The 14035-nt window shown below is 44.4% G+C and overlaps 1 protein-coding gene across 4 annotated transcripts in view; it reads right to left on the minus strand.

Moving 5' to 3' along the window:
• Window positions 1-14035, minus strand: part of IFT43 (intraflagellar transport 43) — a 101055-nt gene that overhangs the window by 22491 nt on the left and 64529 nt on the right. For all 4 annotated transcript variants that reach the window (XR_001002618.1, XM_011949521.1, XM_011949520.1 and 1 more), the window contains exons 4-5: window positions 3097-3129; window positions 2396-2442 (exon numbers count right to left, since the gene is read on the minus strand). Coding sequence is in view for 3 of the 4 variants with exons in the window: in XM_011949521.1 (XP_011804911.1) it covers window positions 2396-2442; window positions 3097-3129 (80 nt within the window). In the remaining variant the exon portion in view is untranslated. The remainder of the gene's footprint in view (window positions 1-2395; window positions 2443-3096; window positions 3130-14035) is intronic.

Here is a 14035-nt window from a genome sequence, read left to right on the forward strand (position 1 = left end):
CTGAAAAAAATCTGAAATCTAAAACACTTCTGGTCCTAAGCATTTTAGATAAGGGATACTCAGTCTATACAAAGGATGAAAGAAAACGTACACAGAATGAGAAGATTAATGGAAGATACATAAAAGGGGACCAAATGGAGCTTCTAGAACTGAAAAAAATATATGAAATAACAATTCACTAGATGGGCTTAACAGCAGACCAGACATTGTAGAAGACAAGACCAGTTACATAGCAATAGAAATGATCCAAGTTGAAACACTGAGAAAAAAAGTAGACTGAAAACAAAAAACACCAAGCCTCAGTGACCTGTGGAGACAATTGCGTGGACATGCAAACTTGTAATCAGAAGGAGTGGGAGGGAAGAAAAATATATTTAAAGAAATATTGGCTAACATTTTCTGAATCTGATGAAAACCATAAATCCACAGACTCAAGAAGTTCAAGTAGGATAAACACAAAGAAAAGCACACCAAGGCACATCATGACCAAATTGCTGAAAATAACTGATAATGGAGAAGAAATCTTAAAAGCAGATGGGGGAAAGATATATTACATACAGGGGAACAAAGATAAGAATAATGACTGTCTTCTCATCAGAAACAATGTAGGCCAGGCAAGGTGGCTCACGCCTATTACAGGCAGGTGGATCACTTGAGGTCAGGAGTTTGAGACCAGACTGGCCAACATGTTGAAACTCTGTCTCTACTAAAAATACAAAAATTAGCCGGGTGTGGTGGCACGCAACTATAGTCCCAGCTACTCAGGAGGCTGAGGCAGGAGAATTACTTAAACACGGGAGGTGGAGGTTGCAGTGGGCCAAAATCGTGGCACTGCACTCCAGCCTGGATGATGGAGTGAGATCCTGTCTCAAAAAAAAGAAAGAAAGAAAAGAAAACAGAGGGGAGCGGAGGGGAGAGGAGGAAAAGGAAAGAAAAGAAGGAAGGAAGGAAGGGAGGGAGGAAGGGAAGGAGGGAACAAAGAAAACCAAAGGCAATAAAATAACTATTTAAAAAGCTAAAAGAAAAAAATTGTCAGCCTAGAATTCCATGTCTGGTAAAAAGTTGAGGATGACATTTTCAGACAAATAACGCAGACAGAATTTCTTGCCAGATGACCTGTTCTACAAAATAATGATAAAGTTTTTCAGGCTGAAGGAAACTGATACCAGATAGAAACTAGGATCTACACAAACAAGGAGTGTGAAAATTATAAATAAGTGTATCTGGAAAAAAAAAGGCTTTGACAATTTGGGGCCGGGCGCTGTGGCTCATGGCTGTAATCCCAGAACTTTGGGAGGCCGAGGTGGGAGGATCACTTGAGGTCAGGTGTTAGAGACCAGCCTGGCCAACATGGTGAAACCGCATCTCTACTAAAAATACAAAAAATTAGCTGGGGGTGGTGGCATGCACCTGCAACCCCAGTTACTCGGGAGGCTGAGGCAGAAGAATCGCTTGAACCTGGGAGGCGGAGGTTGCAGGGAACTGAGATTGTACCACTGCACTCCAGCTTGGCAGCAGAGTGAGACTCTGTCTCAAAAAATAATACTAATAATAACAATAATAATAATAATTTGGATCCCCTGCATAATCTCCTCCCTAGAAGGCTTCTTTTTAGAGACACACACAAACCTCATCTTTTCTCCTGATATTTGAACACAGGATTCCACTGTGCCACAGCTACTTGCCTTTTTAGTACTTTTCCCCCTGCATTTATATAGCTAGCCATTAACTAACTAGTATGCGTCACACACTGGAGATGCAAAGATAAAGAACATGTGTTATCTGCCATCAAGAAGCTTAGATGTCTGGTGGGAAAACAATCAAGGCAACAAAGAGGTCAAAGCACAATACCTCCTAACTGTACTCAAATCCTGGCTCTACTCACTTAGCAACTCTGTGACCTTGGGCAACTTAACCTCTCCATGCCTTGGTTTCCATAATTGTAAAATGGGGATAATAGTAGTACTACGGGTTGTGGTGAGAGAAAATGCTTTAACATGTGTAAACTGGAAGGACAGTGCTTGGGATACAGTCAACACCTAGTAAGTATTAGCCATGTTATTACAATGTTGGTTTGCCAAGGAGGTTAGAGGAGTATGGAGAAAGAACATCTGGTCAGAGAGGGAGTGGGATGGGAAGGGAAGACATTTCAGGGGAAGTGATGCTTTGGCTGACCTTTTGAAGGATAAGCAGGGTTAGCAGATAAAGAAGGGAGAGGTACTCTGGGTAGAGGTGGCAGCATTCAACAAGGCATGGAGATGTGTGTCAGCATGCGTTAGGAAACCACTGCAAATGTCTTCAGTACTGCTGCAGTCAACAGTGCCTCAGCTGTAGCCCAGGAAATGTTCTGGGGCCTCTCTAGAAGACCTTTTGACTCCCTTCAAGGGCCTCTTACCTCCTCCATAATCTGATCCATTCAGGCTCTGTGGTCTGAGGCGAAAACTGCCCCCCAAAAAAGAAGAAAAAGAGAGCAGAAAATGAGTTTCAAACACAGAAAGGAACATCCCAAACGTTGATTGTATCCATTCTTTCTCCCAGATGAAAATGTCCCTGGACCTGCTTTTCTCTGTCAACTTGGTCAAACCTAATTAGGCCACTGGGTGTGCCGTGTGTGGCTGCACAGGCTGTGCAATGCACTATTCCAGAGGACAGCATCACAAAGGCTATGACATGAATGCTCCTTCCACCCCCGGGAGTGGGAAACTGGGGGCCCTACCTTCACAGCCACCTTTATCTAGGAAACTTCTTTCTTTTCTGATATAAGTCTTATGAGAAGGCAAAGCTTAGAAGCTGGTATTGCTTCTGCCCCTCTATATCAATAATGCAGAAGGCATGGGCCAGTACCCTGATACCTGGACATATAATTCTAAAAATCACACAGTGGGAGATAGGACATGGGCATCAATGAAAGGGTCCAGACCTTCAGTTGAGGAAGCGGGATTAACCAAACCTTGGATTCAGCAGGCAAAAATAATTCTAGCCCCAGACTTCTAACACTGTGTTCAACATAGGTGGAACAGGTCATGACCACCAAGACCACACTGTTGACCAAGATCAACATAGAATACCATAAGAATAAGAATACTGGAAACGTACTCTTCTATTTCTTCAGAAGCTTTCCTCTTAAACCTGAAAAAAAAAAAAAAGACAAGGTTTTTAAGAGCCCACTAGTCTGATGCACCAGGGTAGTATCTTGAGGAAGGTTTCAAAAGTGGAGGAAAATTAGTATATCTCAAGTGCTTTATCTGTCTGCAGTTCTCTTTAGAGACAAGCCCCACAACCAGCATGAGAGAACCAAAGATGCTGTAGTGCCTTCTTACAGCTTTATATCAGCCTCACTCCAAATTGAATTGTTGAGAGTTTAAGTGCAGGTTGAGCGAGTGGCTTAAAATTCAAATAGATACAGATGATTCAGTGCCCTCTTTTCTTTCAGCAATAAACTGACTGGTTTATAGAGTGCTTTCTTAGGACTGAGACCCTGGGTCTTATTTGGTGCTATTAGCTGTCAGCACTTGCAGCTTCCAAGGAGCAAAAAGGGATGCCCTCGCCTCGCAGTTCAGGCTTCAGGCTTCAGAACTGCTTTTCTGTGCCCTTCACACGAAGGACGAGAGGACCTTCTGAGTGATGGTGGGTGAGTAGTGCCAGGGCCTGGCTGACACACGCGTACCTACGGCAGTGGTTCTCACGTGTCAGTGTGCATAAGAACCATCCACTGAGCCTGTTAGATATGCAGATTGGTGGGCCTGGCAGGGAGAGTTCCGAATCAGCTGGTCTGGGTGGGTGGGGGGTGCCCAGGAATATGCATTTTAAAATTCTAATCTAAGTGTGTCACTACTCACACTCTGAGAAACACTGATCTGAAGTTTTCTAATAAGACTGGTGAACTGTTGATGATTATTAAAATTGAACATTGGGTACATGGCGATTACATTTTTGTATGTCTGAAAACTTCCACAATTCTGTTATTGTGGGTTTTTTGTTTGTTTGTTTTAAATGAGTTATTTTAAGTCAGAAATCTAGCACCACGATGAGCAACAGCAAAGGATGGCAAATGGCCTGGAGGCAGGATGTAGACCTTGACAGGCTGGGCCACCAGCCTCGCCAGTAAGAACTGGTTTCTTGGAGCCAACCAGCAATTCCTGCAAAATGCAAATAACTCCCCCTGCCAAAAGCAAAATTCTACATTCATTTTTTTTTTTTTTGTCAATTAAAAAATAAAAATTTCAGCCAGGCACAATGGCTCATGCCTGTAATCCTAATACTTTGGGAGGCCAAAACAGGTAGATCATTTGAGGTCAGGAGTTCGAGACCAGCCTGGTCAACATGGTGAAACCCCATCTCTACTAAAGACACAAAAATTAGCTGGGTATGGTGGTGGGCGCCTGTAATCCCAGCTACTCAGAGGCTGAGACAGGAGAATCACTTGAACACGGAAAGTGGAGATTGTGGTGAGCCAAGATCGTGCCATTTCACCACAGCCTGGTGACAAGAGTGAGACTCCGTCTCAAAAAAAAAAATTAATAATATAAACTTAAAAAATTAAAAATGATTTTAAAAAGTCAGTCAAAGTTTAAATAGACTGCTTTCCATGGAATTTACTCTATCAACTGTACTATTTTTAAAAAGAAAGAATGATAGCTGAAGTGAGGTGGGAGAATGGGTAGGTCAAGCTGGAAGAACAGGGTATAACAACTCTAAGGGAATCTCCCAGGCTGCAGTTTCTGACCCTTAAAGAGAGATAAAGGAGACTCAGCAATGAGGGTTAGGAGGGCATAGGGGAACAGAATGGGTAGTGGGAGGCACCATGGGGAAACCACTGCAGGGTGCCCAGGGCATCCCCAGCCTGGTGTTGCTGGAGGCTATAGACTTCCAACGCCTGTTCTAAGTCAACGGAATCCTAAAGGAAGAGCACCCAGTAGCCACCAAAGCCACCTTCTGTCTGTGTGGGAGGATAGAAGCTGACTTCCTAGTTCACGCCGTTCCCAAGGACCAATGCCTCTAATCGTCCTCATGAAGTTTTAAACTCTATACCCCCACTGTCCGAATGGCACAGCTAATGTCACCAAGGGTAGAAGTGCTTGGATGAAAACAGGGATAAGAGAAGAATCCTGGAATTAAACAGGCTATGAAGAAAGGCTGACGCCTTTGTTGTGTACATAAGAGACATATTCGTCTCCAATTACCCTCAGGAGTTATGACGGAATTGTTCCTTCCCTACACAATGTGCGGTGGCAAAACCAGCCGCGATTATGTCTGAAGGAAACAATAATGATAATGCTAATCTTTGGGGGGAGGCTGAATAATTGCCATTCATCCACTCAACATTCAAAAAGGGGATGAGTATAATATTCAGCTTAATTGCTGCTGAGCCCACATCCTGCTCTCTCTCGCTCTAGGGGGAGCCCAAGGGCTCTCCCGACAGAGGAAGGAGAAAAATCAAATGGAGTCCTCAAGGACGGGCAGCAGGATGCCCTCAGGTGGCGTCTTCTCTCTCATTCTCTCTCTCTCTGTCTCTCACTCTCTGCCAGAAATAACAGGTTCTGGGAGCGCACTGCCTCTGATCTGGGTCACAGAGGGAACACTGTCCACTTCCCAGCCTTACCTAGCCTGCAGATGAGTTTGGTCTAAACCATACTGCTGTCTGTTTATTTTTTGTTTTGTTCTGTTGTAATGTAAATTCATTGCCAAAATGGGGAGATTTTGTATACAAATCCAAATTTCTGAACTCTAACTTTTTAGTTTAACTTTTTAGCCTGGCAATACTGGACGTGCAGTGGATGAACCTGAGCTCCCCCGACCCCGCATTGCTCCCAAACACTGGGGGTCCAGAACTAGTCCTCAATTACGTCATCTGCGCCGCTGGTTTTCCAACAGGAGTGAGGAGGCTGGCAAAGTACGTCCTGTAGCTATGCAGCTATCAAATGTGAGGAGGCAAAAAAAGTGGGGAGCGTGTTTTAGGAAAACTGGCAGAGTATATTTCTTTATAGAAATGCGAATATGCAAATAATTTCTGTATGTATCTCAGGAATATGACTGAAGGTGCCATTCTGAAATAAAACCCCACTTCACAGATTTACTGTATCTGCCTGGCCCTCAAAGGCACCTCAGGGTAGTGCAGCAACAAGCAGCCCAGCAAAAGACACAGAATCTAGCACCATGTTTTTTAAACTTCAGGTCATGACCCACTACTGAGCCATGAAACCAGTTTCGTGGCTCACCACCAGCATTCCTTTCCTTTTAAAATTTTTCTTTCACCTTTCTTTTTTAATAGCACAGAAAATGCAGTGTGCTGAAAATAGTAAGGATAGGTATTACATAAACATTTTGTTTCCTGTTTTATGTGTACCCATACCCAATCATGAAGTATATTCTGAATTAATTTACTTTTTTTTTTTTTAGAGACAGGGTCTCATTCTGTGGCCCACAGTGAAGTGCAGTGTTGGGATCATGCTCACTGCAGCCTCAAACTCCTGGGCTCATGTTATCTTCCCACCTCTACAAGTGCGTGCCACTGTGCCTGGCTAATTTTTTTTTTCTATTTTTTTGTAGAAACAGGGTCTCACTATGTTGTCCAGGTTGTTCTTAAAAACTCCTGACCTCAAGCAATTCTCCTGCTTTTACCTCCCAAAGCACTGGGATTCAGGCATGGGCCACTGTGCTCAGCCCTGAGTGTATTTTTAAACTACTGGTACAGGTTAAAAACAAACAAGCAAGCAAACAAACAAAAACCTAAAACACAGTAGTCTACCACAGTCCACAGGGTAGCTAATCAGAGAAGAATCTGATATGGAAGTTCTGCCTCCCAGACTGTGTGGGGACAGAGGGTGAGGTAAAGAATTATGGGTTCTGGAGCACCTCTTCACAGACACTTCATCCCCAACTTCTGAGGAAACTGAGGCTGTCGATGAGGCTTGTGTGGCCTGGTCCCAGCCCCCTGGCAGGTTGTCTGCAAAGCTGAGATCAGCATAGCCTCGGGCTGCTGGTTTATTTCTGCACTCAGGGCCCCCATGCCTTTTCCCCCAAAAGTGGCTATTAGAAGTTTGGGGAACCTGGCAAATCATAATAATTCCAGCAAGATCACCTCACACAGAGCACTTTTCAATACTCTTCAAAGACATTCACATCTACAAATACTACCTTGGCTGAGTTCTGGAGAAGAGGAAAAGCAGGTTTCAGCAGAACAATTTTAAACACAGAGAGGGACGCTGGGCACTGCGGCTGTGGGCTTCACCCAAATCACAGAGCTAGTTAGTGATGAGGCTGAAACTAGAATCCATGTCTCCCGACTTTCACCCTAGATTCCAAACACTTTGCCTCAAGCCTTTTCAAAGGAAGATACCAGTTGATTATCTAATATCCCTAAGGCACCCAGACATCTCCTTGGATTTACTGTGTAGACGGTCCCTTCTTGATTTTCTGTCCTAATGGAAGGCACGATATGGTATAGACAGCGAACTGGAAGCTGGAGAGAATCTTTTAAATTAGTCGTTCTTCAACAGTGGTGCACAAGACTCACCCCCGGAAGCTTTTTCAGTATCCATGGGCTGGGCTTACTCCTCATCCCTCTGAGGTAGTAACTTCTAGAAATGGGACCTAGTCATGTAGATGAGACTCCTTGCCCTAAGCTTTGAGACATTCAGCTGAATACTCCAGTTGCTAAGCAGCAAAACTGAAACTTATTTGCCTTCTCCTCCTGAGTTGCCTACTTTCTTCTAACAGAAGTGTTAATGAACATGGACTTGACCTAAAGGATGCGAGGAGGAAGAAATAGCAAGGGGCCTGAATGGTCCACTAGGTGAAGTCTCTGTTCCTGAGTGATCCTGAAATTCACGCCCGAGTCCATGGTGTTCATGAAAACTAAGCAGGTGTTCTCCACCACACCAGGCCCAGAGCAATCTAGATTCGATTAGAGATGCTTGTTCAATATTCAAAATGTAATACACAGAGGTTGCTGAACCAGCACTTTGGAAAGTTAATTAAATGCCAGCTTTCTTTTTAAGAGCTACTCCATCACTCACTGATTGCTTTGGCCATTTTGCAGAATGAAGTTTTAACTCGGGACAGTGACAGTAAACGTTCTCTGTCACCTCCGCCTTGTGGAGCAGGGTGAGGGAGGAAAGACACACCAGCTCCCCCTCCCCACATCACAGCGGGCTGATGGCCCTTTCCAAATTGCCTACAATGCTCAGCCACGAAGCTGCCAAGGACTCAGAAGCTTGGCTTCTCAGGTAGAGGATGTGAAGGTGAAGGGGGTTGTCTTGCTGTTGTGACCTGCATTTAAAGCCCAGTACCTCAGCTCCACACTCACCCAGTCCCCTCCTGGTCTTCATCCCAGCTTCTCTCTGACCCACACTGAGCCTCTCCTGCCTGGCTCAGCACACCCACTGTCAACTCTCAGGGGAAAGAAAGCCCAGTTCCAGGCCCCGGCCCACCCTTCCTTTATGCTGCCCCTTCCCCCACAAACCTGCCCTAAGAAGGATGACGACTGACGACAATAGTCAATATTTACCGAGCTTGTTAGGCACCAGCCACCGTCATTATAGTATTTATAATACTATTATATAATTACATAATCACATACATCCTATACAGTATACATTATCTTATTTCAGTATCATAGTACCTTCTTTTATTCTCTCTGTTTTACAGGTGAGCTCAGAGAGGTAAGTAACTTGCCTAAGGTCACCTACCTAGAAAGTAGTAGGGCCAGAATACAAGCAGAGTGTCTGACTCCAAAGCTCAGTTTCCAGCCCTTACACCATGGAGACATGCAGGCATTTCTACGGCATGGGAAATGTTCCTCTGCTTCAAATCCAACTAATATTTTCAGGACAGGGACATTCTTTCAACTTATAGTAGGGCTGTAGCTTTGTCAGTCCTGATGACCTGGTAGTTAATTTTGGCTTCATTGTTCTGTGATTTGTCATATTTACAATGCAACAGTGTGCATCATGGCAAAAAGAAATCCTGTCTAGTTAAGTCGCCTTTCTTTCCATATTCCTCCCTTTTTGAATTTCTTTTGCTCAAATGTAATCCCTTTCTTTGGCATTTGGAGCCCACACTGACATTCAATGGTGTGATTTGGGCAGCTGAGCACAAGGTGGATTCCAGTGGCACATCTGTGACTTCAGCCACGTGGGACCACGGCGGAATCTTGGATCCTCATAGTTTTATTCCTGCCTGCGGGGTCTGTCTCTCCCTGCTGCATCAGGGGGCCTGATCTGGCCATCATGATCAAGTGGGACTAGCAGGTAGTTATGACCCCCAACTGCAGGGACCCCATGAACTTCTGGGGAAGAGACCATTAAACAACCTGGATTCCCTTCACCAGAGAGAAGAGGCCTTAACTGCTGCTACATGGGTTATGTGCTGAAGGGTAAAAGGCAGCCCTAATGTAGACATCATCTCAGTTAAAATGTTTCTCTCGAGTTTAATGGAATACTGCAGAGATCTAAATGGAGATAAAGTACCACGGCTCAGAGAACAGCCAGGATGCTATCTTTATGCAGCATGACAATGTTCAGTGGTTAATTAGACACCGTTAACCTATTTTAGCAGGGGACATAACCGGGATAAATGGGGGGAAGTGTCCTTGAAGTCTCTTAATATCCACAGCACATACTAGACCCTAGACCCACCTCCCTGCTGCAAGGCAGAACAGGCTTAAAATAGACCGAAGCGCCAAGCACCTGGAGCCTTGCCTGTGCCCGGGGAAGGCCCTATGTGAGTCCATCCCTCACGGATCACTCTGACCTGGGGAGGAATGTGAAGGGTTTAGATGAATGGTTCTGACTATAACTTGTTGCAGATGAGAGAAACGCCAAAGCCATAGGAAGGCACCTGCATGGTTCCATTTCAAAAGAGAAGAAACTGCAGCCAGGGGTCAAATGCATGAAGAAAAACTGGCCAGGGGAAGAGCAGGAAAGAGATACCAACTACATTGATGCCAAAGCTATTTTATGTTTTTAAATGTCAAGTTAAAATTTCCTCCTCTGGAAAGAAAAAATCAAAATGCCACTTTCTTGCAAGGTTTTCTACCCTCGTTATTTTTAAATGTCCAAGAAAAATCTCACAGTTGCCTCCAAATCTCATTGAGGTAAATTTTACCAAGGCATGAGAGAGAGAAGGCAATATTCCCAGATCATCTAATGTCACCAGCAAATCCAGAACCAAGGCTCTACTTTATAAATGTGTGAACCGCCAAATGAGCCTTTGCAGTGAAAACCCAAATGTGAGGAAAGGAGAAATCTGCCATTGTCATCTTGGCTACACTGCTCATTCAATCCCAGGCGGTACACTGGATAATTGGGGTCCCTCTGCTCTAAGCTGCCCCCACACCTGCAATACTCATTAAAAGCTAGATATTTCTCATGAACTGAAGTTTTCCTTGTTCAATAGATTTCTCCTCATTTAAATCTCCCCTGAAAGCTGAAGTCACCCCCTCCTTCCCCTCAGTTCCTAGTTCTTGCCACTCATGTGTTTAGCATCCACTATATGCCGGTAGGTACCATATTTTCTTCCTTCTTTTGAAAACAGGCAGGTGTTCCCTAACACCCAAATTTTGGCACTCTGAGGTTTTAGGTCACGCTAGATTATATTTAGTTCCTGCCAGCACAGTTCATCACTAAGATGTCTGGTAGAGAGAGAAAAACTCATGCCCACGTCCTGTCTATAGACTGCCAAGGCGTAGTGAATCACAATGCGATTCCTGGGAGGAGGTTTCCCCCTGCTGGTTATGTTAAATATGACAGCTTTGTTTTGCTTCAAACTAAATGTATGAAAAAAGGTTGAAATACACAGAAACGCTTTGATTAGCTACAGTTATGGGAACATATAAAATGTAATATGCCTGCTATCAAGAAAAGGCAGCAGAGTTTAGAACTCTAGAGGTTTTAGGCATCTCAAATGAACACGTTTTTATTCAGGAAACCGTCACTGGATCACTAATCATCTACTAGGAACAAGCGAGAGGTGTTTGGAATTGGGGATCGTTTGCTCAAGATTTTACAATCCGGTGGGAGAGAAGAACATTACAGAAATAACACTAATGCCTCCATAAACTTACATACTGTAAGGCCAAAAAGACTCTCACCACCAGATGGGTACAGTGGCGTGCACCTGTAATCCCAGCTACTCAAGAGGCTAAGGTGGGAGAATCACTTCAGCCCAGGAGTTCAAAACCAGCCTAAGCAACACAGCGAGACCTCATCTCCTTGAAAAAACAAACAAAAAACAAAACAAAAAGAAACACAAAGAAAACAAACAGAAGATTCCCACCACATCCAAACTGTCAGCTACTAGATGAAGAAGTGGAGACCAGGAGTCCTCAAAGAGATCTAATGAAGGCTCCAAAGCCAGTGGATGCAGTGCCGGACCTGGAAACTGAGGTTCACAATCCCTCATTCTACTGAGCCCCAGATTTGCTAGGACAAGTAAGGAAGGTATAAGCAAACTGTCACAGGAGCACTAAAGAGGGAACCAGCCATTCTAGCTGGGGATCTGGGGAGGCTTCCTAGAAGCCCTGCCAGTGGAGAGACGAGGAGGCTTGCAATGGGCAGAAAAGCTGCAGGAGGGAAACCACTTGAACAGAGGTTAGAGGCATGCAGGGGCCGAGGTGTTCGGAAAACAGCAGGGGACATGGCGCGGCTGAAATACGGATAAGATGGTGGCTGGAGATGAGAATGGCATCAGGGCTGAGTGGGTAAGTATTAAGACCAAATAATATGGTATTACTGGTGTCAACTCTATAAATATATACACTGACATTGATCAGGGATCAGGAGGGATTCTGGGGCTGGAAATTAATTTTCCCTGGGTTCTCTGCTTTCCCCCTTCAAGTTACTTATGCCCACATATAGAGACCTCAATGACCTAATATTATGCAACTTACCCTGTATCCTGCAGTACAAAAGCAGCACAGAGCAGTTAAGTGGAAGAAGTTGTTACTCTTCCCACTGGGAGAAAGAAGGGGATTGGGGGTAGGGAGAAGCAGCCAAGAAGAACTGCTGTATGAGTGTTCCCCAAATGCCTGCCATTTCCAATACCACCTTCACCAATTTTGCTATAGCTATGTACTTTCTGCAACTACTTAGTATTTTCTTTAAATTGATTCCTTGATTTTAGTAATTTTTTTTTAAAAAGAAAACTCTTTATCCTCAATGGAACGCTATCATCACCAGCCATAGGGAAATAATTGTAAAAACAACACAGCTTTTTAAAAAACTACAAACTTGATTAGCTAGACATTGCTGTTTGTTAAAAATCCAAGAGCCCACAGCCTATTTTGTATTAAAAGGGGAGATTAGCAGGGTTAGAGAAGTGTTAAAGAAAGACTGGCTGTAAATGGAGACTCTTCCATTGGCATGATCAGAGGAACTGAAAGCTAGTGGAAAAGAGTAACTTTGGGACTAGACACCAATCTTGGGAAAACAGAGCTACTAGGATGGAGGATGGAGATAAACGAGATGGGATGTGGTGACTGAGACAAGTAGAAACCGTGTGCCACAAGTCAAGGGACAAACTTCTTAGTGCTTCTGGAAACCTTTATTTCAATTCATGTTTAATTGTTGGAGTGGGTCTTTTACTTTTCCTGTACAGAAGTTTCTGCTCTATAATAGGGAAACCTGTAAAGATTTCCTTCTGGTAACTAACCCGCCATCTTCTCTGCTTCTGTTCTTCTTTTACATCCTGCGGTCCCCCCGAAATCCCATAAATACACTGAGACTCACCCAAGCGATGAGGTACATGAAGAGAAGGTGCCTCAGCTCTGGTTGCTGGCATGTGAGCCACTGGGGGAGCACAGGACCATGTGTGGCAGCCTCCTGGGAGGCTCAGGGCCCACCCTGGTGAATCCCTAGTAAATAGGAACCAAGGGCACCCTGCCATTTCAACACGTGGGCTCTTTTACAATGGGTGCTGTTAAACCTGGAGAAACTAGTGTAGCCATCAGTATTCAGCTGTGGTGGGGATAGCATGGGTCAAAAAGTAAAATCTCTGACCGACCCACTAGAGCAGAACAAACTCAGATGATGTGAGGGGCCTCAATTTCCTATGCATATTTATACCTATGTGTGCCCAGCCCGTTTCATCTGTATTTAAATTGCTTTTGGGTACTTCTCCATACAGGACTCAAAAGAAAAGGAAAGAAGTAGGTGTGATGTTCACAGATGCATTTTATTTTTGAGAGACCGAATCCATCAAAGGGAGAACAAGGAGATCATTTATGTTCGGAGAATTTTAACCAATGGTTGGCATCTCTAATCATTCCCTCCTGGCTTTCAGCTGCTCACTCTGCAAAGCAGCAGGTCCCCCTTAGCAGAGACTGGCTGGCTCGGGGGACACAACTTTTTTCCTTGGAAGTTTTTTTGTTCTATAAGATTGCTTCATACGATCAACATTTCAATTCTGTGAGGGTCCCAGAGGATAGCAGTAAAGAGAATTTTATTCTAACAGACTCACTCTTGCACAAATAGTATAGTGCATGGCCTTTTCGTGAACTTGAGATAAATGCATGCAGCGCTCAAGGTTTGAGAATGGGCATGGCTGCAGAATGAGAGGCACATTCTATTATACTAATTAGCTGTACGACCTTGGGCAGTGGGGCAAGGTGACATTTAAGGGCCTTTCTAACTCTGAGATTCTATAACTCAGCGTCACTTAACCTCCCTAGTTCTCATTTTCTCCATCTCCAAATGGAAGGGGCCAGACTCCATAGCTTCTCAGGTCTCTCCCCAGCTCTGTGAATGATCACCAACCCTGCCTCCCCTTGATCCTGGCCCCCACCCACATCTGTTCCCCATTAATACTGCTCTCCATTCTGACAACCCCCACGCAGCCCCTTCCTTGCAACTGGTTTATCCAGCCCTAAAAATCTCAATCAAGACAGTGTAGTGTGCAGGTTTGGAAACTGGAATGACAAAAAAAAAAAAAAGGTGGGGGGGAGGGAGGGAAGGAACAGAAGGAGGAAGGCAGGCAGGTGAGCAGGCCTGCCTCTTCCCTTTTTCAATTACTTTTAGGCAAAATAAAGTTGACCCAA

The sequence above is a fragment of the Colobus angolensis genome, unplaced genomic scaffold (genome assembly GCF_000951035.1).
Source record: "Colobus angolensis palliatus isolate OR3802 unplaced genomic scaffold, Cang.pa_1.0 Scaffold3, whole genome shotgun sequence".
Classification (NCBI taxonomy): Eukaryota; Metazoa; Chordata; class Mammalia; order Primates; family Cercopithecidae; genus Colobus; species Colobus angolensis.